Here is a 27647-nt window from a genome sequence, read left to right on the forward strand (position 1 = left end):
TGGATTTTAAACTTTAACACAAACTGGTTGACACGAACTATTTTGTTTTGACCGAATTATTAGTACTACCGAAATATCTCGTATCTGGCAGTGACCGGGATTTATTGTTCATTTGTATGAGAAATCCATTCTTCTGTTTTTCATCGACACAAATTTTTCAATTACGCGTTTGTTGAAGTCAGGAATCTCTTGTATCATTCTTTTTTCGATACTGAGCATACATAATGCGTTCAATCTTGATTGCGCGATGGCGTTTCTACTAAAACACTTGATCCATTTGAGTGTGAAAAAACATCTTTCGCTTTCCACTGATGTCATCGGAATAGTAAAAATTAAATTTAATAGTAAAACCGTTTCCGTAAATGTGTCAATGAGATTTTTTTCGATTAAAATGTTTTATAATGCTGAGGCGCCATCAGCATTATAAAAATTATCCAAGCTGTAAATAACAGACAATTCATTTTTGAGTTTATTTTTATCTAAAAAGTCAGACGTATTACAGAGCTAGTTTGGAGAGATATCATAATTGATAAACATTGTGAATTTAGTTATCAAACTGAAAAAAAACTTGAAGTTTATTTTTAAATTGTACTTCGCCTAAATTTGAGAAATGTTGTCAACATGTGCGGAAATTTAAATGCGTACTGTGAAAAGAATTTATTTTTATAATAATATTGAATAAAAATTGTCAAACAATAATTGTACGTGTGATACGGGCTGTATTGTTTTAAAACCGATGAATCTGCGTTCGGGCCGAGAGCGACTGAAACTGTCGCTCCCGAGCACGTAGAAAAAATATTTACGTATTGCTATCCCACGCGACAGACGACGCTCTTTCTCATTGCAAAGAAATCGAAATTAGATTACTGGGCGCTTTGGTCGAGCGATGGCGAATATCGCTCACATCAACATATAATATTATTATTTAAAATAGCCGGTTAAAAACACATATTAGAATTTGTTTTTGTATATGAATTAATGACTACGGCAATAGATCAGAACACTTTTAATTAATCAAATATAAATTAAATACTCATTTAAAAAAAGTCTTTTCCAGTCCAAAGCATTAAGAATATGTGGAGGATTTATCAGGACAACGCCCATTCATGTGCTACAAGCGGAACTCAGCGTACCTCCACTGAATGTCAGGAGATGGGCACTGGCTACCAAGACATGGATGAAGTGGAAATCTATAATAGATAACCCCATATTGGCAAAGGTGAAACTCCTATACGAGCTCGTTGAAAGCAATACATACTATGAGAAAAGAAAGCTCCCACTACTGGTAGGAATCCTTAAAGCCACAGAAAGTTGGGAGGTATTAAATACAAAATGCCTAGGTATGTATTCGCTGAGGAGGCCAGTTGGTACCTACGACCTCAGCTCTGTTATCCAACTAGAGGTCAAAGGAATAGACAAACCAAAACGGAGCATAGTATCCGATAAAGCAAGAGAGCGTGTCGAAAAAATGCTGACAGAGAGGTACGCAGGATGGAGCCACCTTTATACAGATGGATCCAAAGATCAGAATAGAGCAGGAGCAGCTCTTGTGATACCAGAAGTAGGTATAAACAAGAGCTGGAAGCTAAACCCAGCGATACCAATAATGACGGCGGAACTCATCGCGATAAACGAAGCAATTAAATACACTTTAAGCGATGATTTCTCGGCGCAATCCGCTGTCATTTTAACAGACTCCAAAAGCGCTTTACAACATCTTGCCGCAGCAACTCGCTCACATAACAGTAAAACCATAGCATACCACATCCTTGACCAGATCGACGCCAAGAAAAATAGAGGAGGAGATCTATGCCTTCAATGGATCCCATCGCACATGGGCATTGAGGGAAATGAAAGGGCAGATGATCTGGCAAAGGAAGCCGGCCATTCAGGGGTACCACATCAGTGGATACCAGAAAACCTGGACTGGAATGAGGCTATAAAAAAAATGTGCCATAGTATGTGGATAGATTTTCACCATAGGGCATCATTAGAAAAGGGGAAATGGAGTAAGTCAATTCTACCATCACCACGAGAGGTGCCCTGGTTTGTAGAGTCTTCTTTGACGAGGAATGAGCTTAAGTTAATTCTGAGGCTAAGAACAGGGCACACCATGGGCAAAAGATTTGATGTCCTCATGGGAAGAAGCGAATCGCAGCTCTGCGATGAATGTCATGTTTTAGAGGACATTGTACATATAGCACTGCAATGCCCCAAATATGAAATTCACAGAGTACAGCTGCGAATTGCAGATATCTATGAGAATGTCGACGAATTGAAGGGTGTCCTGGCGGTGGGTAAGACGGAAGAGCTAGGCAAAATTGTAAAGTTATTTAACAGAATAGGAGTGAGGACCTGATCGACGGATCCCCTTCTAGAAGAGAAGAGGCGATATGACAGCGAGTCGCAGTCAAAGCCTCGGTAAAATCAAAAAAAAAAAAAAAAAAAAAAAAAAAAAGTCTTTTCGCATAAATTGAGTGGGTGGGTGTGCACCGCTCCAGCGCTCTCAAGGGAGGATCGCCACTGGAAATAACGCAATCGTCCAGGACAGACATTTATCTGCACCTGGCCGAGAATGCGCCGTTCCGTCTTCTGACTTCTCAGCTGTGACCAACGTTTCAGCGGTTGAACATGTCAAATTAATTGTATGTAATAATATGATCGGTATCAATTACATGTTGATATAATATTCAGAGAAATCGAGCAATGTGAGTGCATAATATTTTTGAATATATTGGTCGCTGACCTGTCGGAACCTACGACGGGACAAAATTGAAATTTTACAGAAGAAACAAAAAATATTGTTTTATAAAGATGTGTGCACTTTTGTATAAACGTTTGAACTTTGACATGATGAATACGGAAATCCTACGTGTTGTTTTTTTTAATATTAAGCCACATCAAATTTTAAGACCCTTCAATTCTAAAATGGCGAAGAAAATCTATGTTTTTATAATTACCGTCTGATTTGATTGATTTCAGTTTAGACACGTTCTGATGATGGATTCATAGTCTAAAACAGCTGTAAACATAAATATCTGAACTATCGTAAAATTAATAATAAAAGAAACTTTGCTTTAAAACTATTTTAATGGAATTCAACCAAGTCGATTCGACTAATATAACAAAATAGTTCGTAATTATATTTTTTCTGACTGAGAGTTTTGGCGATTTTTCAGAAAGTAAAGCTACACCTAACTTCGATTACCAATAGTAAAAAATGTCTTCCTTACGACTAGGAGCGTAGTTATACGTAAAGCAGCCATTCCACACCAATCTCAATCAGAGATAGAAGCACTTTTATATAAAGTGTGTTTCTTTAAATCCACAAAGCCTGTGTATACTATTTATACATTTTGAATGATAGATATTATATATATATATGATATGATTTTGTGTAAAAAATATAAAACCATAAAATCTATGAAATTATGGTGTTTTAGCAGTCTATGCTGTTTTGTGCAAAACCGTTTTTTTAGAATGTTCATTCTGGAATGCAGCCAACTCGTCTTTTTGTAAGAAAAATCTTTATCTTAATAAGTTACTCAAGTATTATGGGAATTTCAAAGTTCTGAAAATAATTCGAAAACCTTGTAAATTATAAATTAATATTTAGCTGCCTGGTACTAATTTTTACATGAAAAATCTATATATTAAATTATATTATATAGTTTATATATAATAAAATGAAAAACATGTAATGTAATTGAGAAAATATTGTTTTTAATTGCATGTAGAAAAACACACCTTACACAGTTAGGATTTTAATAATTAGGTACATAATATTATCATACGGTTGCTTTTTGCAGATCGAAAATGGCATATTTTTAAAACGCATTCATATGACATTTTTGTATGACAGCAGCTTGGATGCTTTATGCAGATCGAAAAAGTCATATTCTGCAATTTGTAAAATCTTTAAAACGCATTTATATGAAATGTTTGTATGACAGCAGCTTGGCTGATTTGTGCAGAACGTAAAACAAACATGTGAGATTATGGAAATCACAATAACTATTTTTTTTTCAAAATTGTGGCTTGGCTGCTTTATGTATGCTGATAGCAATAGTATCCAGCGACGTCCCTAGACAAAATGCCGCCCATAGGCAGCGCCAAAATACCGTCCCATTTTTTTTAATACAGTATTTTTTATCATCCTTTCATGACTCCAATATCTAAGAAATGTGTTGTATCCATACATTACTAAAGAATATATAAGTACAACTAAAACTGATTGAAATGCCATGTCCACTTCAATAGACAGTATTGCAAGTCCACGGTTTCAGATACATTTAAAAATACACCTGTCAACTTTCAAGAGTCGCGAGTGACCGGCAAAAATATTTGGATAAATTAATTACGTAAGTATGTACCTACCTATAATTCAAATATAATTCGCAAATCTGCACGTGTCATTGCTGGACATCAAGGACGTGACGTTCAAAGACAACGGAAGTAAACTAGACAACGCACACCCGACAAAAAAAATTACAGTCCTGTTAAACCTTATATGTTAATTAATACATTTTGTTTCGAAGCAGTGAGCTGATTTTTTTAATGGAAAGATATTTCCGTTATTACTAAGTTTGGGTACCTATTTCTACATACCTATACCTAATGATTCTCCTCGATTTGCCACCCTTCAAGTAACTGCCGCCACCAAGCGATGCTCAATTTGCCTACCCCCACGGGACGTCACTGATAGTATCCAGCACCGAGAAAACGGCCCTCATATTTAGCGAACCAGAATGCAAATTGGTGCGGGAAGATTTCTTGATGACCTACAAAGAAATCTGCAACCGTTAAGAATAGTCGACTGTGGAAGAAAAGTAGAGAACCGGTTAGAGAGTAGGAGTTTGCTTGAGGCGACTAATAACCACCACGGCATGTAGCACCAAAGAAGAAGAAAATAAAATATAGAAATATACCGAGTATTTAAATATAATGTGTATTTTACTACCAATTTACCGATGATATTACTATTGTTATAACTCAAATTAATATTATTGAATAATGATATGATCACATCAATCAAAAACATTCTGTCGCCAGTAAAGTTGTTGTCATGTTTACTAATCACAGCTTAAAGCTCTCTCGCATTTCACTCTACACCAATTTAAGACGTAGTGCCTACAGCTCATTTAATTATACTTCAAACGTGTATGTATTTACAGCAAATTCACAGAATTCAGAATAATTGATAATATCATCATATTATTCAGTACACTGAGAAATGAAATGTTTATTTTTATTGCGTATACATAATAAATGTGCAGATACAGTGTGATTAGAGAGATTCGTTCGTCCTAACGAAAATAATATGTATCTTCCAAGCATGATTCATATAAGTAACATTGTATTTTTTTAATGATATTCTTTTACGTTGATCTTTGGCTTCGTCATTTAAATGTATAAAGCGTGTAACTTTTTGAAATACGCTGTAAATTAATAGTCTCAGCTGTCTTAAGATATTGCCAACATAGTTTAGTTAGAGGTAGGAATGTTATGAATGAAATGCGGTGAATAATACCACCAATAAAAATGCATGTTTTCTATTTTAAAGAAAAAAAAAAAATTTCCAATTTTATTTTAGCGTGAATTGAAAAAGATTTTATTAAATATTCTCACACAACAATAGATGTGTATCAGGAGTGATACACTTTTTTGTGAGAAAGCTGTGAATAAAAGAGAGCTATAATAAAGATCTATTTATCAAAAAGAAAGATCAAACATACATATTTGAAAAGAAGTTAACCATTAATTAATGCATTCTAATCATTTATTGGAATGATAATTATTACAATTAAATCGATATAACTAACTACTTATATTTTTGTGACACTGTTCGCGCAATAGAACGCATATATGCATACAAACGATACAGTGCAATTCTTTCTTGAATGCCAACATGATTTTTACGAATATCTAAACACTGTTTATATTTCACTTATAAGAATTGATTTATCGTAGAAATTTCAATAATTTTAAAGATTAATAATATTGCTAATTGTAAAAAAATATAAAAGTATTACGTGTATTATCCATTACTGAATGGACAAAAAATTTTAAAATGTCATGAGTCAGAGTATGAATCTGCTAATACAAAACTCCACTCCAGGCCCATAATATGATCTTCTTAGGATCGGACATGTTTAAAAAGGAAGGCCAAACTAGAGCAGTCATCCGGACAGTGAAAAGATGTGAGTTTTGTGTCCCAATTATTCTCGTATCCGGAAACTTGTACGTATGCAGTTCGCCGTATCACACTTCACCGTGAAATGTTGTATCGGAAATAAATGGCCGTATATTAAAGACCGTCCAACCTCTTTGGGTCGTGTAATACTGACATAAAATTCGTGTCTAAATAAAACACGGTTCTTGTCGGTTTAGACAACAGAAAGCCAGCAGCAGGGCTCGAAATAGAACGGAACGCACCGTGGTGCCGTTCCGGCTCGTGAAATTTTATCGCTCCGTCTCGTGGACAAAATATGTTGACCTTCTGAGCTAGATAGGCCATAGAATACAAAATCTGACACACTTGTTTTTATAAAATACACATACGATTTGATGATTATGTAAATATCTTCAGAAAATTTGTCGAACGCTCCGGTTCGTAAACTTTTCCATTTCGAGCGCTGGCCAGCAGCAAACAAATTTTGAAAACAGCTGATATACTAAATTATTTGACAGGTTGGGTTTTCATTCTTAAATTCATGAATTTTGCCAAAATCAGCTATGAAAATTTAATTAATGTTCATATTGAATCAACGTGTGAATCTATCTGTGCCACGGTGAAATGTTATACGTACAATTTACATGTCACCAATTATCCTAACCTGTTTTAGAACATTTTTCTAACGTCTATGTATGTTTGTTTACTGAGGTTTTTCAAAATTATGCGGGTACCTATTTGAAAAATAATTAGTTATTTATATCAGAAATAGTTTAAATATGTTTAGTAATCGGTTAGGTTAGTAGGAAATATCGCTACTTCAATACGATACAAACACAGATCTAAAAATGCAGTTTTGAAATAATCAGTAATAAAAAATCTGTATTATTTTATATAAGTAATTTATTTATTTTAAAGACTCTTTTATATTTTTATGGTAATCGCAAATTGAATTTAATTTTACATTTAATACCGGTAATGTAAATTATGTATTTTTTAATTAATTAACCAAAGTATTTATATTCATAATTCGTAATTCTTTGATATATTATTCAACAATTTAAAGATGATTAATTAACACTCGATCTAACATTATTTTCTTGGATTTTATCTGTATTATAATAGTAGGTTTCTGTTATTTTTCAAAATTATGTATTTTCAAGTAGTAATACAATAAAGAAACTAATGCGCTCCATTTTTGTGTCAGGGTTATAAGTTATAACATAATATAAAATATTATAAATATCGTTAGCTACGTTTGCAGCGTTTGAAGTCCAGTATTTTTATTTAAAACACTATTTAATCTTATTGTACCAGCAGTATTTAAAATATTAATTTGATCCACTAAAAGTAGTGACTTTGGAGATGATTCTAACATTTTATTTGTGTTTACTAGTGTTAATTAATTTTGTGTTTATGTGAAAATATATGCTTAAACCTAGAATATGTAAAAATATGTAATTATCCAAAAATATGTAAAAATAGGTGCTAACAAATAAGGCTTAAATGTTTCAAAATTGTCTGAAACAGATAGATATTTTCGATACTTTGTTGAAGGGTCGCTCAAAAAAATATTTAAATACCTAAGAATCCTAAGCCTAGTAATAAATAATCATCTTATGCTTATAACAATAAATCTAATTTTCAAATTCTAGATTATTAAATTAAAATAATTCTAGATAACAACAAAACAGGAGACCGTTTTATAAAGTCATGAATATTAATAATTTAACGTCATTCATAAAAACACATATTGAAATGAGATATTCGTTATCAAACAAAAACTTGATTTCGACAGGTGTGTAGGTATGTGATTTTTGCTTTGCAGATTCGCACGTTCTAAACAACAGTTATATAAATCTATTAGATTATCGAAATAAAGTAAAGTAATTACTATGACAGTCATATAAAAGGTTTCCCAAACTATGTTCCGCAGAGCTTGAGTGGGTGCCGAGAATTTATCAGAAGGTACCCCCCAGTATGTCAAAACAAGCTAAGTATTATTGTTTTACATTCGTTTACTTGGTACGACATATTTATAAGAAGCAGGAAGTAAGAATTCAACTTTCTAATATAGTGCTAATAACAAGAAGATTTCCAATTATTCAAAGACCCAAAGTCATCGAAGACATTAAGAACTTCATTTACATATTTTTATGATGTTTTAAAAATAATTTAACCAAATATATTTTTATATATCGTTATGTGTATTATTTACCTACCCTACAAAATTAACAAGGTGTTTCGTTAAAATTTCAGGATTTGCGACACAGGAAAATTTTGGGAAAGCCTGGTCTATATCAATCTTATTAGTACAGACGTTTAAATAAAATAGAAAAATAACTAAAATACCGAATTTCATTTGTATTTTTTACGCCCACTTTGACCGAGCGTTAACGTGTCGGTTTAATTATGTCGTCAGTCCCGGGTTCAAATCCATTGTCTGGAAAATTGGCATATTGTTTTTCAATGTGTGTTTTAACCCAAAGAATAGACTTAATAGGTTGAGAAGGTGGCTAACTTACATTTCTCTTAGAAACAAAAATCTGTTAATACAATCTCTAGTCTGTGGAGGCCCATATTTATGTTTGTTTTTAAAATTATGCTATATTTTTTTAATTGTTTGACCGGTTTGAATAAAATTATTTCGAGGCGCCATTTTAAAATCTGCGTCAATGGAAATTGCACCTGATAATATGTACCTAGATGCTTTCAATGTTCTTAAATGAGATATTTTTTGTATGTTTTTAGTGTTAGAAGGAAGGACAGCCCAAAATATTCAAATTTGATACGGTTGCTATGAAAACAATAACGACATTGTATACAAGACTCAATGGGATAAATTCCAATGTTCGAAATAAAATTGTTATGTTTTTTTCATATTATAAAACAGTTGCATTTTTAATCATGTTACAATATGTGTAAATTAATATTTTGTGGAATGAAAGCTGCTCTTCACTCATTTATTTTTTAAGTCATGTGTCACGTGTGTACTCCTTTAATCCCCAGTACCTTAATTACATAATACCTCTAATCTAAGAGGATCATATGTATATCTTTCAATTTTATTCTAAAATATTACCCAAACCATAATAAAATCCCTGTGAATTAGTTATTATTTATTTAAGAAAACAAAACATTGTGGACATGATAAATCTAAATTCAGGACTTTCACAATATGGGATTCACATTATAACAAATATAACCCTCACTAGAGAAAAGTAAAAAAAATAAAAAACATAAATAATTTTATATTTGCCTATCATTGAAAATGTCTATGTCTTTAGGGCTCTGACATAACCACAAAAACAAATAATAAGCCACTATGATTACTATGTGACTCAGTGGCGAAGGGTGGAGGTAGGCTGTTAAGATCCGACATAAATAGTGCACACTAAAATTTGACAGTCTTACATGTTTGTTTGCATTGAACCAAGACTTCAATTTGCTGTTAGTGTTGGTTAGTTTTTAAAAATCAATTAAACCCCGCCTTCCCAAACCATAATAGTTTAGGTATCGTATGGGCGATCTGACAAAAATAGTGCACACTTTTTCAGTCATACTTATTAATTGTTTTCGTTGAATTACAAATACATATTAGAGATGGTGTTGGATATTTTTTTTTAATTCATTAACCCTGCCTAAACCAAATCATGATACATAAAGAATATTCTTTCATCAATAAAATATCTAAAACTATGCATGATTTAATGGCATAATTTTGAATATTTATTTTTATATACATAATTATATACAACTATTTTTTGACTATTATCTATTATGGCATGGTTACACAGGTTTTAATTATTTTTTTAAACTAACCAACGCTATCTGCATATTGTAGCCTTAGTTCAATGAAAACAAATACGTATGACTGACAAAGTTTAGTGTGCACTATTTATATTGCATCTTAATAGCTTTTATCTACCCTTCGCCAGTGCGTGAGTATGTGTCATGTAATGTCATCCTCAATAATAATTATTTTTTAGATAAATCATGAGATTTATTGTTTTTATTTATATTTTCATGGTGAAGAGGGCTCAAAATCACTTGCACACATCACATCCCTAAATCCATCACTGCATATTTTATAAAATATACAATCAAATAATTATTTCAACCATCACCTCAACACCTCTTTTTTGAGAACTTTTAATGGAAATTATACGTCTAAATCTAAAAGAAAGGGAAAAAATTATAATCGTATGACTGATATTATTTTCTTGAGAATTGTTGCGATAACTATAGTCTTATTTAAAAAGAAAACTGCCATAATTCAAAATATGTTGTTTTCTTCATAAATCGATTTCAATATGTGCTGCATTAATCGCTCAACCTGTCACATTGTCATTTTTATTGAAAATCTTGTCATTCACTACGGTACAGTTTATATATAATTATTATTAGCAGTATATATATATATATATATATATATATATATATATATATACATAATAGTATTATGTAGAGTAAAATGAATGAAGCGTGGGGTGCGGGCATATATATTATGAAAGCAAGGTGGGGAGGATTTTTAATTCCCTATATGGCTGTGTTGACGTTTCGACCAGAATAGTATAAAAGTCTAACTGAAGTTCCGTTTGCGCCATTGTCCGATGGCAATGCATTCGGCCACCTAATAAAAACACATTTTGGATTGTGACAGTTTTGGATAGATGGCAGTCAATGAAAAACCAATATAAAGAAGATACTAGCGCTCACCAGTCGCTGTGGATCGGCGTGTGGAGTTTGTGTGGGTATTTATTTTTCGTTTTCTTGAGCCAAAAAACGTAAATTTGTAATATTTTAATATTATGTCACTTTCCTTTAGAAGGTGCGAAATATTGTTATTATGACAACTATGAGTGTAATATTAAAAGTCAATTAATAAAAAACTCGAAACAAGGGATAAAATTTTTATACATATATTGGCCAAATACTTTTTTATTCAATGCAATAAAGTTATAAATATAGACATGAATTTATTTTATATATCTACTTATAGAATTATGTCCCTATTCCTTATATAACTAATATTTTTACATTTTTTTGCCTGTTGGGATTTGAAACGTTTTGACAATGAGGACAGTCTGTGCTAAAATTGGAGGCGGAAATTGAGCGTCATTTAGCGGGGAAAAAAACTGGTGAGTGTCGTTCGGAGGAGTACCTGGTTACTTCAAAGATATAATTCAGTCTGCATATATCTCGCAGGAGAGTTGGGGGAGGTATTCTATCTAGCGTGTCATTAAGAATAGTATTGGTATGTAAACTGTGTTAAAAAAAATTATTTACTGAAATTTTACTGTTTAATCAAATCATTAAAAATATTACAATGTAGCATTTAGTAAATTATACCTATGTGGTTTTATTATAATATGTGGACATGTTTTTTTTTATTATTGATAAACTTTATTACTTACTATAATAATAAATTTAATATATTTTATTTGGAAAATATTCCTAGTATTTTTTAAATTATCAATAAAACCGGCTAATTGTAGTTGTAGTATACTATTAATGTTTAAATTATTATAAATTATGATTGTAACATTTTTTAAATACATATATAAATAAAGAGAATTTTTATAATGTTTAATTAGTATTGACGTGTATCTTAATATCATAATTAATCATTTCAATAAAATTATTTTAAGATAGTAATAAAGGGCTAAAGCATTTAGGTACATTACCTACCTATAATAAATATAACTAATTCTTTTTACAGTATCATACCGTAGCAGTGGCTATAATAATTGTTGCTTCCTGTCCTGTGGGTCATGGATTCGTATACCGTCATCGGTAATTATTCACATACTGTTGTTTTATAATCAATGTGTATATTATTATACATTCGAATGATCAAATGGCTAACAATATTAATACTAGTTTAACGTCTGTTAAAAAGCTTCCCTTCCCCTAAAAAGCTCAGTGCTCAAATGCCAAATATTGGAAATTATTAAATTGATATGTAATATAGAGTAGGTATGTATTAAGATTTCAATGTAATATATTATATATCACAGTAAATAATCCGACGTCTGCTTAATAATATCTAATTAATTGCTAATTGGTGAATGATCAATCAAAAGCTCTTACGTACGTAAGTAGCTTTTGTTAGTGGAATATACATACATAGTATACGTAGAAAAACACTTCCACAAGTTTCATAGAAATTTGGCAATTTTCTTTTTGCAAATATATTATATAAATTCCATCGATAACAATAATATTTATAGTCGTGAATATAAAAATAATAATTAATTTGGATATTATTATTATAAAAATAAGCTAGTATTATAATAAGCAAATGTTATAAATATTCAAGAATGTTTCCTAATCATTATAAAAAAGTCAAATTACTATTTATCAACAATTGAAATATGCAAAAAAACAAGTATTCCACTAATATATTATAAATACCTGTACATGTATAATATGATTCTTGTATTTTACTTAATTTTAAAGACACAATTATAGTAAACAATAAACACAAATCTGTCTAATTAATGTCATATAAAATTTCCAAAATAAATTACAAAAGAAAATTACCATTTTATCGGCTTGTCAATAACGTTCTATATTGTTATTTGAATTTATTTTCCACGGATAAATGTTGCAATAAAAAAGAATACAAATATTGCAAGTGGTAATAATTATTATAATGTATAGAATGCGATGAAGAAGGCGACGTGTTTCTGTTATTAAATTAATTAATATTTTTAAAAAATACTCACGTTCTGGGAAAATAATTACGACACGAAGCAGCACATCCGTACAAATCGCGCGGGAAAAAAATCCGTCGTAAAGACTCCTCGTTGTTTATTTTTTTTCCCGTACTATTTTAGTAGCGCGTTCTAGTGGTATTATTATTATTCAAGGTAAACAGAACTCCATCGGCATCATTCACTACTGGCATCTAACAAGGGACTGAATGGCTCGCGATTTTACGAATTCGCCAGACCTGATTGCCGAATAGGGTTATCAACATCACAGCGGCGCCCTGACCCGGAGAAATAACTAACCCCGTAATTCTGTTTTGTATGGAAAGTTATTTCAGAAAAATCCGTAAAAAGTAAAAGACTATTATTGGTTGCTAAGGGGGTGGTCCTAGCAACTAAATTATTAATATATACGTGCTTTACTATGAAAATCAAAATTAAATGTCAAAATGACATTTCAGTATTCTATATTTGTGTGTTTGTTTGTTTTTTATTTACTTCATATCAAGTACAAGTTTTAGCATATTGAGCATAATAATTTAACAGAAAATATAAAAACATTGTATTTAAAAGTTCTTTTTACGAGTATCTTGCAATTATTGTATTTTTTTACTAACACAATTCTAAAGAGCGGTTCTTATTTGCTCCGTTCTTATCGACTCTAAAAATATGTCATTCATCTTCAATAATCAAGCGACTTTTTAAGCCTTCGCACAGAATGTCCTGTGAGTGAACTCCGCTGATGTGTGAGGGAAAATCGTCACGATTTACTTCATAAAAATCAAAGGCAACGGATAGCCTTTCCGGCCATCGGGTAAATGATAATATGTACGTATAAAAGAAAACTATTATTGTAGACCCAAAAAGTTAAAAAAAATCCCCACGGTGGCCGCGAGGCTTAAGCGTTACGTCAGGGTATGGACCTAATAGGTTGAGCAAGTGGCTGACATCAATTTCTCGTAAAAAACAAAATCTGTTGAACAAACCTCTACTCTGCGGAGGCCCATATGATCCTATTAGAATCGGACATGGTCGAAAGAAAAAGAAAAGTGTTAGATTGTGTTCGTATTAACATTATCAGACGGCAATATAAAAAAATATTTGTTTACGTAAGTAGATAGGTAAATAAATATAAATGTTAATAATGGTGAAAATTTTACACTGTGTTTTATAACGTAACATCACGACAACATCAGAAGCACTATCGGGATAGAACAGCAGTAACTCATAGTAAGTAAACATGAACGTAGATTGTAATAGGTATATGAAGAGCTTGAAAAAGGAATAAGAGCGACCTTCCAATATGCCTGAAAAGTAAAGTATTCAACCAGTGCTAACGTATGCTTGCAAAAAATGGACTCTCAACACACGAGAGATCCAAAAATTGAGAGTTGCGCAACGTGGCATGGAAAGGTGCATGTTGGGCATAACGCGTAAAGACCGCAAAAGAAACCAATGGATAAGGAAGCAAACAAGAGTGAGAGATGTGATAGAGGTCGCCAAATTGATGAAATGGTGGTGGACATATCGCACGGCGAACGGAAATGAATGAATACAGTCATTCAGTGGTACCCGAGGGGCACTAAGCGGCCACAGGGGCCCCCCAAAACCCGCTGGATAGACGAAATTGTCAGGTTTGATGAAAGTACGTGGCAGAGAAAATCAAGGAACCGAGAAGAGTGGAGGAGGCCTTCATCCAGCAGTGGATCGACCCCGGCTGAAAATATATATGAAGAGCTAATTTTACAACTACGTTCAAATATATTAATCTGTTTACAAAATAATTAAGCATGTGTATTATGTATTAACAACCCCGGCAGACCCAGGTACCTACGGGCAGGGTCTTTTCACACTTTTTTGGCTTTTTTAGCTTTGTCTTACCCTTCACACTTTTTGGCAGCCCTGCTACGCCGGTTAACCTCCCCAGCACGGTGGTGGACGGATTCAATTAACCCTTCGGCGATTTCCTCGCCAGCTAAACGGATTAAACCCGATAATTATCTTATTGGCAATTTTTTGGGGGTTTTATTTTTGCTCCACGCTAATTTACCACGTTTTTATTAGCTCGTATTCTTGTTTGTCCAGTACAAATTTTTTCTTGTTTGTCCATGATTTATATTGGACGATTGAAGATTTTCAACTAAATTCCCGACTAGCTAGACATTTGAAACTTTTAGAATATATCAGAACAGGACGAAAATGCATTCTTTTAATACTTTTAGCCACCTTTAAGCAGAATTGAATTCATTTTCAGTTAATTCTGTTTTGTGTGGAAAGTTATTTTGGGAAAAATTCGTAAAAAGTAAAACATTATTATTGGTCGCTAAGGGGGTCCTAGCAACTAAATTATTAATATATACGTGCGTTACTATGGAAATCAATATGAAATGTCAAAATGACATTTCAGTATTCTATATGTATTCTGTATTTCTATCAAGTACAAAAAAAGTATTTATTAAGGGGGGACATGCTCAGCGTGAGTCAAAATGGAGCTTTTGTTCTATTTTCATAGCATGATCGTGGACATACCTTAAACGTTGTAGATAATCTATGTATATAATCTTGTAGCCTTATTATTATTTACTTTATATTTATTTTAAACATTTGATGACTGCATAAAGTATTTTTATTACATAAAATATAGTATTCTTTTAAAGCTCTCGCACTAATGTTTTAGAATATAGTCATATTTCAGTACATAAATGTGCAGTGGTGTTAAGGTTTTTTACATTTAATAATTTTTAAACGCATTTATAAAACCATCAGTATAATTTATATCGACATTATTATAGCGAAATATTCACAATAAAAAAATATATTGATAATCTCTGTGATCCCAAATTTGACAAGAATTAGGCATTTTATTATTCAAAAAATGGCAAGATTAACACATTTGAAGATAATTCTAAAGATACTAATTATAAGCTATGTCTTTGACCATTCAAGTGTGATAAATATCCTACGAATAATGATTGCTTTATAATAATTATTGACCTAAGAATAAGGGAGTGTTTTTTTTAAAATACGCCATTTCTTTTGGCATTCCCCAGTGGTTAAACTACGACATACGGCCGTAGCCATAAATTGACAAACTATAATTGAAGTAGGGAGTAAAATGATGTTAACGCGCGTAATGAAAAAAACATTAGCCAATTGAGTTAGAGAATTTATGGTCGTATAACTTACTATATCTCCTTGTCAACAATTCTGTGCTAAATAAAAGAAAAAAAATATAAAAGAATGTTTTTCTTATTGAATAAATGTACAGTTTACAATGTAATCGTTCGGATTGATTGTGATCTCACGAAGCATAAAATGGCCATTGGAACAGAGTTATCGAGTCGTATCTTCCCCCACCCGTCACACCAAGTCCGAGGGTCCGACCGGTTTAAGTCTGATGTGTATCGACAGAGGGCTCCAACAATCGTATTTTTAAACGTACATAATTTTGAAAAACACTTCTGAGAAAATATATTATAACCAATAAAAAAAATCTTTTTGAAAGAAGTGTTTTTCAAAATTATGTATTTTCAATAATTAGAATGATACATTCTTAAATCCTGTGAATTATTCGTTGAATAAAAGAAATAGTTAATTAAAATTATTAGCAAGTTCGAGTAAGTTACATCATAAAATATTGGAGAGATCCGTGACGTCGGTTAGTAATTAAAGTAGTAGGTACCTACTTTTATTTAATAAACAAAACCCGATTGCCAATAGTAGCTTGATTTGGAAGAGCACTGATGAATAGGTATTATAAAATATCAATAGTTAAAATTTGTTGTAATTAGTATATCACCTAGTAGCATAGTGGACAATGCGCGGACGAGACGTAAACCCAAGAGATGCAGGTTCGATTCCTGCCGGGTGTCTTACTTTAAAATATATTATAACCAATAGAAAAAATCTTATTGAAAGATTAGCAAGTTCGAATAAGGAAAATATTGTTTCTATTGGTTATAAGATATTTTCTCATAAGTGTTTTTCAAAATTATATATTATATTCAATAATTAGAATGGTACATTATTAAATCTTGTGAATTATTCGTTGAATAAAAGAAATAGTTAATCAAAAATTGTATTTTTTTTTTAAGTTATATGCTATTCTAATGTAATTTTTTTATGGACACCATTACCGAGTACAAAGACGTAGTTATACGTAAAAAAAACACTTGTGAAAGGTACTTACAGTAAACTCCATATGAAGATCTTTCTCACCGTAACCCGACCCATTTTGTATCTATTTAGATCGAACTGACGTAAAGGGGAGCCAACAATCTTGATGATCACCACCGCCGATATTCTTTGCAGAACGCGACACAGATTCGAAAATGAAACGCAATGACACTTTTAAACCTTCAAAAGGGTAGATATTTCATCAATGGGGTTGTATCGCCAAAAAAAATACAGTGAATATATTATTTTTCTATTTGATCCAACAATACTTCGAGAGAAACGTTTCGGCAATGAGAAAAACCACCACTGCCAGCTGTGTGATTAGAATTATATGAATATTTTTATTTATTTAATATGTTTTAATTATATATTCAGTGGTATTTAAAGTATGCGCTGCGACGCCCTGGATCACCTCGCCATGTTGGAAAATTAATTCCAGATAATCTTAATTCAATGTTCAAGGTATATCAGTTTGTAATCTTCAATGTTTCCTCATATGAAATAAAACAGCACCTATCTCCGATTTGCAACTAGTTTCTTAAGGGTAGCTTCAGTAATCCCAAGTGGGTAAGCAGGTCATCTGGTGCTTGTGGTGAAAAATTAAGCAAGGAATGCGAATAACATCATTTGTTGATATTTAATTCACTTGCGGCACTATATATTGAGTTTGTAGATGTATGTAAAAGACTTTCAAACAATTTTTGCATATTGTTTCGATAGCGGCTAAACCAAAGCTGTTGAAAAAAACTTATTCATAGAGATAAGAAACTCAATGGATGAAATTGAAGCAAAACAGTCGTCTGGTCTACTGATTAAGTTAGTAGTGACCTCGAATTGAAGGTACATGTGTAGAGGACTTCCATGCCCCACACTTCCTGAAGCGGGCTCTCAGGCTATGATGTTTGGTGGGCCCCCATACATATCACTAAGGTTAACGACATCGTGATTTTCTACTAGTGTTCCCTAAACGGTAGTCTCCAATGGCCAAATCCAAGGTAAAGTTAAGGGTATTCCGTATATTTTAAGCGATTTTAAGTATTATTAAATAAATCCACCTGAATTATAGAGTTGTTGGCGCTCGGCATTCTATTATGAAGTACTGATCACGAATCGTGATCTCTTTTTGTGGAAGTCAAGATGCGACCCTTCAATATAATTATTTGATAAATATCCATTTTTATTAGTCTGGAAACACACTACAAATAACTAAAATAAATTTCTACGCGTGAATTATCATTTCATTATTTCTATCATTATAACACATAGAATTGCATCACATAGACACATATTTGTAAATGTTTATAGTCCCCAAGTAAATAACAGGCGACTTTTTTTACTTTTAGAGCAAATTTCCGATGTATGTTTATGTCACTTAACTGGTCGACCAACCCATGCCAGGCCCCCCAGGCTAAAGCCCTATCAGCCCCCACCATGAGAATTAAGCTCACACTACTGATATGACATTTATTTGCTAATTTGCAGAACTTACGAAAAGACAATCCATCACTATTAGTAAAAAAAAAAGCAGCCAATAATACATTAAACTACACTTCAGCATTATTATTTAGTTGAAAAATCATGAAAAACACGTGTAAAACTGTTCACAACTACCTACACTCGAGTAAGTAATCACAATGAACATAAAAAATTACAGGCATTACGTAAATAAGAAAATCGGAAGTGATGTAAATATTTGTGGAGTTTTTCAACTTAATCGTGCTTCATGCGTTTTCTAAGAAATTTTAATAACGTATGTATTTAAAAGGCTCTGTAGGTTTAGAAGGGATCTTTATTTAGCTACATATTTTTCCGACTAATACGTGGCGTAAATGGAAACTCTGCCATTCTTGGTGGTATTGGCTTGTGTGTCTCTGATAATTAGGGCATCCATTGTTTGCGCTCCCAAGGTGCAGAACTAACCTACCATTGGTAATTCCAATTGGGAGGGCAATAACTCTGTTTAACCAAATCACTTAGGATATTGACATATTCCACCTGCGTGAGTATGAGTGTAAATGGGCATTGTTTTATAAATCCTTAAAATAGGGTCTGCTTTAGCACATTTGGTGTGAAGTACACTTTGTACTTGAATCTAATTTAATATAATGTTTTTGTATTTATACTTTTCTACTGTTTAATGCTGATCTATTTCTTTTTTTTCGTATAATACTGTTTTATTAATATTTCTTTTCTTCTAAGTGTCATGTTGTGGACCTCTTAAATTAATAATTTGTAAGGTTCACTAGCTATATGTAAAAAAAATGAAAAAGGGACCTTCTATTTATAGTCAACATTATTTGGTCAAAACACTAAAATGAAGTATGTGTAAATACCTACGTGGGAAAATAATTTAAATAAAATTGGAAGCTAAAAAGAAAAGAGACGGTAGGTATTTTGAGTCTGCTTAGGTCTACTAGGCGTGTCACTGTGTAGGTAGAGTTTGATTGCAGTATTTGAGAAACTACGTGGCGAATGATATGGCCATCCATCCAGCCGGGGGGTTACATGTAAATTGTACGTAAAACATTTCACCGTGGCACAGTTCGCCGTGAGCTTTCTAATCGGAAAGAGATGACCCTACACTATACGGTCTCCAATTTAATTAGATTCAATATGAACAATAATTCATTTTTCATAGCTGATTTTGGCAAAATTCATGAATTCAAGAATGAAAACACCTAACCTAACAAACAATCCAGTATATCGACTTTTTCAAAATTTGTTTGCTGCTGGCTTCCTGTAAAGTGTAAACCGACAAAAACCGTGTTTTATTTAGACATGAATTTTATGTCAATACTATACGACCTATCGTCTTGTGTAATAGCACCTGTCCTGATCCAGATCCAGATTTCCCTCTGATTAGCGACGGACAAAACATCGAGAGCATCGACAGCTTCAAGTACCTGGGGGTACACATCACGGGAGATGGCATATTGCAGAAAGAGCTCGCTATCCGAATGGGAATGGCTGGAGCTACATTCAACTCGATGCGGAATGTCTGGGACTCGGTACTACTTTGTACTCGGTCAAAACCAAATGCCGCCTATTCGACGCTTGCATTCTGACGGTGTTGCTTTACGGTAGCGAATCATGGCACCTTACGAAGGCTCAGAGCAACCGTATACTGAGCTTCGAAAACAGATGTTTGCGACGAATACTGGGTGTGCGGTGGTATGACTTTAGGAGCAACGAGGAGATAAAAGAACGCACCAAGCAGCCTCTCATCACGCTGAAAGTGAAGAGGCGACGTTGGACCTGGCTCGGCCACGTGCTGCGGATGCCAGAAGACAACTTCAACCTGGCTTGACTGTTCTTCAAGCCGACCGAATTCCAGCGTCCTGGAAGGCCGCTGAATACAATCTACAGAGTGTATACGGCGGAGCTACGGGATGCTGGTTTGACCTGGAACGAAGCAAGAAGACTGGCGAGCGACAAGGATTCTTGGAAGCGCCGCGTGGTGTCCATATGCTTCAGCTAAGGGGCGGATATGGCAAAAGAAGAAGAAGGCGATCTTTAACTCATTTAGTGCTAACACCGCGACTGGCGCGTTTGGAGTCGTTGGCCATTAGATATAATTAACGTGTTATTTAAATGTGGTAATTAAAAGGTTAGCAGTGATTGTGATACGGCCATATATTTCCAATACAACATTTTACGGTGAACTGCATACATACAATTTTCCGGACACGCCAGCCAGGTGGTATTTTTGGACGTCGTGAAAACTCCTTCTACGCTAAGGGCGCCGCGAAACAAAAACGTTTGAAAACGGCGAAATAATTTTACCAATGCTGTATGAAATAGAAGATGTCGTCGCCAGTAGATACTAATTATCTAATTAATTATTGCCAATTTGTAAAACTAGTTTTAATTTAAATATTATGCACACTGACAATACCTTTGAACACTATACGATTTTTTTTATTTATACAAGAAACCGGCCGTGACCTTTTGTTATGCATTTTAAATTAAACTAGTATGTATCATTCATGTGTACTTTTACTTTTCGTATCACATTATGAAAATACGTGTAATAAATTGAAAACATCACGAGTAGTGAAAAGATAAGAGTTTGTCTTACAAGATGCAGAACAAAAGTTTCTTCCATAAACTCTATGACATACACAAGTGACGTCCCTAGACAAAATTCCGCCCCTAGGCAGCGCCAAAATGCAGTCTCATTTTTTTATACATTATCATCCTTTCATGACTCCAATATCTTACTTTTATCATAAATACACAATTAATTAATAGTCTCAACACTAAATTACACAACATTACAATAAAAATAAACTTTCCTAGCCTTTTTGTTGAATAGTCAGTAACTACGTCATCCAAATCTAATTTAGATGCCATCTCTGCTTCAATACGAGTCCACAGTTTCAGATACGAAAAAATACACCTGATAACTTCCAAAACTCACGAGTGATTGGCAAAAATATTTGGATAAATTTTAAATATATATTTACATATAATTCAAATATATTCGAAAATCTGCACGTGTCATTTCTGGTCACCAAGGAAGTGACTTCCCAGGTAAACGGAAGTAAACTACACATCGCGAACCCGACAAAAAAATACAGTCCTGTTAAACGTGTTATGTTAATTGTTACATTTTTTCTAAGTGATGAGCTGATATGTTTAATGGAAAGATATTTCCGTCATTACCAATTTTAGGTAGCCATATCTATATATACCTAATGATTTTCCTCGATTCGCCGCTCTTCGAGTAACTGCCGCCCCCATGTGACGCTCTATCTGCCTACCCCCACGGAACGTTACTGCCATACACAATAATTTTTATGGTGGTTTTTTAGTTAGAAAAACTAGTTTCGTACATTATTCATTCGGCCTCGTGAATGATAAAATTTATAATTATTCTTCATATTATTTATCTACAATTCGCTCAAGGAACTAAAAAGAATGGATAAATCGACAAACACCAGTGGGATGGCTCGTAATCGTAAACAACATTCTCAAAACTACCTTCTCGACAGTATTACAAGAGCGTTTGACGGATCTCCAGAAATCAGTGACCATGGGCCCCCTTCACTCAGCCGAAGGTTGGTGAAGAAAGGCCAACAACATCCCCGTTGTCGTACCGAATTATATTGGCAAATATAATAGGTATATGAACAAAAATCGCGACACCACCGCATTACAATTTTTCTTGGTAGGTTCAGTCACTAGAAAAATATTTGCACCGAATGGGAGCTTGAACCCATAACCATCGATTTCAGGCGCTGTGCTTTACCGATTTATCTATAACTGTAGGTAACGAAATTTTCTAAAAATATGTAATCCAGCTATTTCGACTGTCATTTAAAATTTTAAATCAAGATATTAACAATACAACAATAATTGATTCCTGAGAAGATTGGATCTCTCCAAATTTTAGTTAAAAGACTAGGGCAAGGCCCTCACAAGGAGTAGGCTGACAAATCTCTAGCCTAGGGGTCCAGACTCAGGGGGGCTCATATTTTACTTCGAGAGTATTAAAATTTAAAAATATGTGAATACGGAATGAAATTTTTGATTACTGGTGTGTCAATACTGGACAACTAATTTATTATTCCTAACCCGATAACTAACTAGTAATAGTGTAGATGTATTAAAAAATATAACAAATAATTACAAGATAAAAAGAACTTTTTATGTACAACGTTTTTAAATTTTCTGTTGAATCATATAAACTTGACAATTATTCTATGTATTTAATAATTTAGGACAAATAAGGCAATTGTCAACAAATCATTTTTTTGCTATTTTGCAACAAACATACAAACAAACACATATAGAATACTGAAATGTAATTTTGATTTCCATAGTAACGCACGTATATATTAATAATTTAGTTGCTAGGACCACCCACTTAGCAACCAATAATAGTGGATTGGATTACGGATTTCTTACGAAATAACTTTTCATACAAAACAGAATTAACTGAAAATTAATTCAATTCTACTTAAAGATGGCTAAAAGTATTAAAAGAATGCATTGGCATCGTGTTCTGATATATTCTAAAAGTTTGAAATGTCTAGCTAGTCGGGAAGTTAGTTAACAATCGATTGCAAAATTTGTACTGGATAAACAACCACCGACCAAACAAGAATACGAGCTAAGAAAAACGTGGTAATAATAAAATATCACTAAATATCGCTAAATATACAACGAATATCTTTAATTTTACCATTTGGAAAACACTGTTTTAGAGTTATCACACTGTCTTTAACCTTAGCGATAGGTATGGAGGCCCGAAAAAGATCCTGGCCCACTTCAGGATGTGGGGGCCATGGACTATGGACTTGTAGGTACTTACAATATATCTGAATTAAATTATATTTTATTACATGTAGACCTACACAAGACTTGACAGTGTTCAATTAGTAATATTGCATTGTTCTCTCTTTGCACATTGCACAAATCTGTTAAATTACGTATTCATTCGCGAAAAAAATAATAATAATATAATAAAAAAAACTATTTGCTAGTCAATATTGATTTAAGAATAGGTAGATAAAACATTCTTTAACATTATTCGTGATCTATTATTTACTGGAAGAAATCTTGCGAAATGATACTTAATATTTCCAGCTAATTAAACACAAACACAAAGGAGAAAAGAAAATAAATAATCCTCAAGGGAAATAAATGATTTCGAGTAAAAGAATAAATTTGAATGCTTTTCTTGGTGTGTACAAATAAACAAAATAATTTGCCCTGACTGAAAATCCACAGCATCAGTTAGATAGGCCTTAATGAAATTACATTTTAAGAAGAAAGTCTTTTTGTAAACTTTTGCCTACCCCAGCCCCCTTCCATCTCTTTGCACGGGGCCAGTGCGCACTGGAAAAGAGTCTCTTCTCTCTCGAAAGCTTTAAGCTGTATCTATCTATACGCAATGGTGAATCGGCCGAGTTACACGACCAAAGTAAGTTCCTATGGAAGTTAGTAAGACAAGTATAATTTTGTTTGTATTTTTACTCACATCTCTATATTTTGCAATTTATGTCTAGTTGTATAATATGATTGTAGGCATATATTTTACAATGTTTTCATTAATATATTAAATTGTATCTTATTAATGATACATGATCATATATTATATGTTATGTTTAAAATATAATGCAGTTTGATTGTTTTATTTTCCGTATTCGGAAATTTGTACCTACGTAAACAGCTCACCGCAGGACACTTATTTGTGCGCCGCAGTACGTGAAACATGAGTTCGTGTAACATTTAATCAAATGACGAGTTCTTCGTTGAACATTTCACCGTGGAGTATATTTTTACGTATGCTACAACAAGTGGAGATGTCTTTACTAGATTAGGTTATGTTAGGTTAGGGTTAATCTAATTGGAACAGTACTATTTGCAAACTGTCGCCGCATTTTGTAACATACGTACAAATGTATTCCACGGTGAAATGTTTAACGAAGAACTCGTCATTTGATAAAATGTTATACGAACTCATGTTTCACGTACTGCGGCGCACGAATAAGTGTCACACGATGAACTGCATACGTACAACTTACATGTAACCTTTATTTTTATGCTTTATTAATTATATCTTGTAGTTATGTGATATATATATATATATGGATATTAATAGTTTTCTCTGCACATTTAGGGGCAGTGACATCCCGTGGGTGTAGGCAAGTCATACGTTGGTTATGTAAATATAAAGAGCGGCAAATGGAGGAACGGCGACGATCATTACAAGGGGGCGATGCGGTCGCTTCATTAGAAAGTACCGACACCATAGTTTTAAAACATCACAAGGGGCCACCGCTGTTTGGAAGTACCTATGTTTCGTAGTAAAGCCGGGTACCCATTAGCGAGTCGTGACTGTAACCGTTCCAGACACTGTAACCAACTCTAGATGCGAAATAATTATAATATATTAGGTTCACGAACTAATTATTTGGTGTCCATACTAGTTACTATCTGCAACGGTCACAGTTATGGCTCGCTAATGAGTACCTGGCTTAGTGTTCTAATTCATCGTAGGTTATGTGTACCTACGTCATTTTTTCAAGATTTTTGTTACAATAATTGCTATGTAGTTTAAGATGATAACATATGTGGGTATGCACCTGACAATTTTGCATAAAATTTGAGATTATAAATGAAAGGGGCGCCATTCTAAGTCTGTCTAAGGGCGGCACTTTGCCTAGGGACATTACTGTTTAGGTGCTTTACACATTAGAATTTACAAGCTTGTACAATAATTAACGTTGGCTTTCTATGTACCTACATAATATTTTATGTGTCATCTAAAATTATGTCATTAAACCATACATAATTTTATATATTTTATAGATATAAGAATATTTTGTATGGATTATGTTTTGGTATAGGCAGAGCTAAATAAATTAAAAAAAAAAACTAACCAACACCATCTGTAATGCGTATTCTTAATTCAACGTAAACAAACTGAAGAGGATTGTACCTACTATTTTCATTGGATCTTTTTCAAAAACTAGCCAGCACCACTTGCAATTTGTATTACTACTTCAATGAGAACAAATAAGTAGGACTGGCAAAGTTCAGTGTGCACTATTTATGTTGAATCTTAATAGCCTACCTCCACCCCTCGCCACTGAGTGTCTCATACATACATAACGAATACCTACATACTTTATATTTAGGATTAACACCTTTATCCCTTAAAAACAATCACGTTACACACCGATAAAGCCGGATCTCTTTTTAAAGGTCTAGGACGATTTGGCGCCGGGACAACTAGACGCCACGCAATTCGAAATTAAATAGATGTTCGGTACTTATACGTACTTACTTTTAAAAACAAAATTTTTTTTAATATTTATATTTGGTGAGAATTTAAATATGCTCACGTAAATAATGATTTAATCGTACATATGTTTAAGTTCCAACGAAAAAACAGTTTTTTATTGTGTATAAAGCCTTATGCATGGTAATTCTCAATCCACAATAAAAAAACATTATGTTAAGAGTAAAATGAATTAAAACTACTAAGTAGTAGGTAGAAACTGATTAAAATTCCTCGTCTACGTTCTGTATACGTGTCTACGACAGTGCGGCGTCCAATTGTCCTGGCGTCCAGTTGTCCCATTCCCCTTTTTAACAAAGGAGATAAAATTGAGAGATAATAATAATTGTTAGAAGCTTTATTTAAAAACATAATTTATAAATAAAATTAACAACGTTACATAGTTTTGTCGTATTAAATTAACGTACACAAACAAATGATAATTGTCAAACAAACATACGTATGTATTATTTGTTTGTATTTTGTAAACCTATGCAATAAGCCGCCACTAGGGATAATATCAAAAACGTAATCTTTTTAACCGATACTTCGATACCTTTCTTTCAATACAAGAAAAGCTCTCGGCTCAAGATGCGGAAATATGCATAATATAATATGTTAGATCTTTCTGACGAATCAAGCGCCTCCTGAGCTTCAAGGAAAACATCCACGACGCATCCTGCATCCTGCATCCATATAGATACAATCTCATTGCGTCGTTAATAAATACTAATCTCTCTAATCACTCGTGATTTAAGGCTATACTTCAGCTGGGGCACGGTCTAAAACGATCGTGACTACGCGACGCGAAGATTGTGCAAACGACACGTGCAGAACAAAACATAATTTGTCATAAAAATTCAACATGCGTCCATTTAATGCTATGTTTATTGTTCTATTAGTAATAATAATAATATTAATATATTCATTGACATATTTTCTTTTTCAAGTAAATGGGTAACGTTATTTAGTCATCTTTACACGATTTAAGAATTAATTCCCCCGATGCCATCACAAAACAAATTGACGTGTTCACAGCTCGACTTTTGCTCTCCGATTGTCTGATTGGTTGATTTCGTCGCACCTATAGTTGAAAATTATTTGCCGTTTCACTGACACGTAATATTATTGTGATCTGCGCACGCGTGTAACCGTGGGTAACAGTATTTTGTAACTTACGCGTGTCCGGGACATTCTTCGCACACAATTGTCACTACACAATAATTCTTCCGTCTGGAAAATTAATCCTGTTCTTGGTAAAAGGCACTTTTTTAATTTTTAATTAAATTGCTGTTCGAAAACTACAATCAATACAAAAATCTTTGCTTTCACGAGACTTCGAGATTCAAATTCAAATCGATACTTTTTATTAGCTATCCCGGCAATACCAGGAGATTTATTTTATTTTGTTAACTGTCAATTCATGGCGGAACTGCATTGTATTGTTGTTTAATTTAATAAAACGCATTTTTTTGTAGTACTTATTCCACTTTTAATCAATAAATTAGGACCGGTTTCGTCCGCCTCGGAGTTGAAAATGTCCCTCTGAGGTGGACGAAACCGGTCCTAATTTATTGATTAAAAGTGGAATAAGTACTACAAAAAAAAATGCGTTTTATTAAATTAAACAACAACCAGGAGATTTAATTGAATTCCGTTCAGCATCAAAGAGTTAGTTTACCGACAAATCAAATTTTCTTGAGAAATTCAATTCGGTTTCTTTTAAATTCCGGTTATTGTCGTAGCTTAGCCTAGTGGCTATTTCTCAATTTCTCGAGAATCTTTAAAATCT

The 27647-nt window shown here is 33.1% G+C and overlaps 1 protein-coding gene across 2 annotated transcripts in view; it reads right to left on the reverse strand.

The window, feature by feature from the left end:
• The window catches only part of glob1 (globin 1), a 142247-nt gene extending 124872 nt beyond the window's left edge, over nt 1–17375 (reverse strand). Inside the window, exon 1 of one of the 2 annotated variants that reach the window (XM_085950012.1) lies at nt 17078–17375. In XM_085950012.1, the coding sequence (XP_085806138.1) occupies nt 17078–17121 (44 nt within the window). In that variant the 5' untranslated portion in view covers nt 17122–17375. Of the gene's footprint in view, nt 1–12903; nt 13081–17077 lie in introns of those variants that run through there. The other variant, XM_085950014.1, reaches the window with a different exon arrangement.
• Nucleotides 17376–27647: the final 10272 nt, after the last annotated feature.

The sequence above is a fragment of the Rhyacophila brunnea genome, unplaced genomic scaffold (genome assembly GCF_057557595.1).
Source record: "Rhyacophila brunnea isolate RB1 unplaced genomic scaffold, BYU_Rbru_1.0 scaffold_22, whole genome shotgun sequence".
Classification (NCBI taxonomy): Eukaryota; Metazoa; Arthropoda; class Insecta; order Trichoptera; family Rhyacophilidae; genus Rhyacophila; species Rhyacophila brunnea.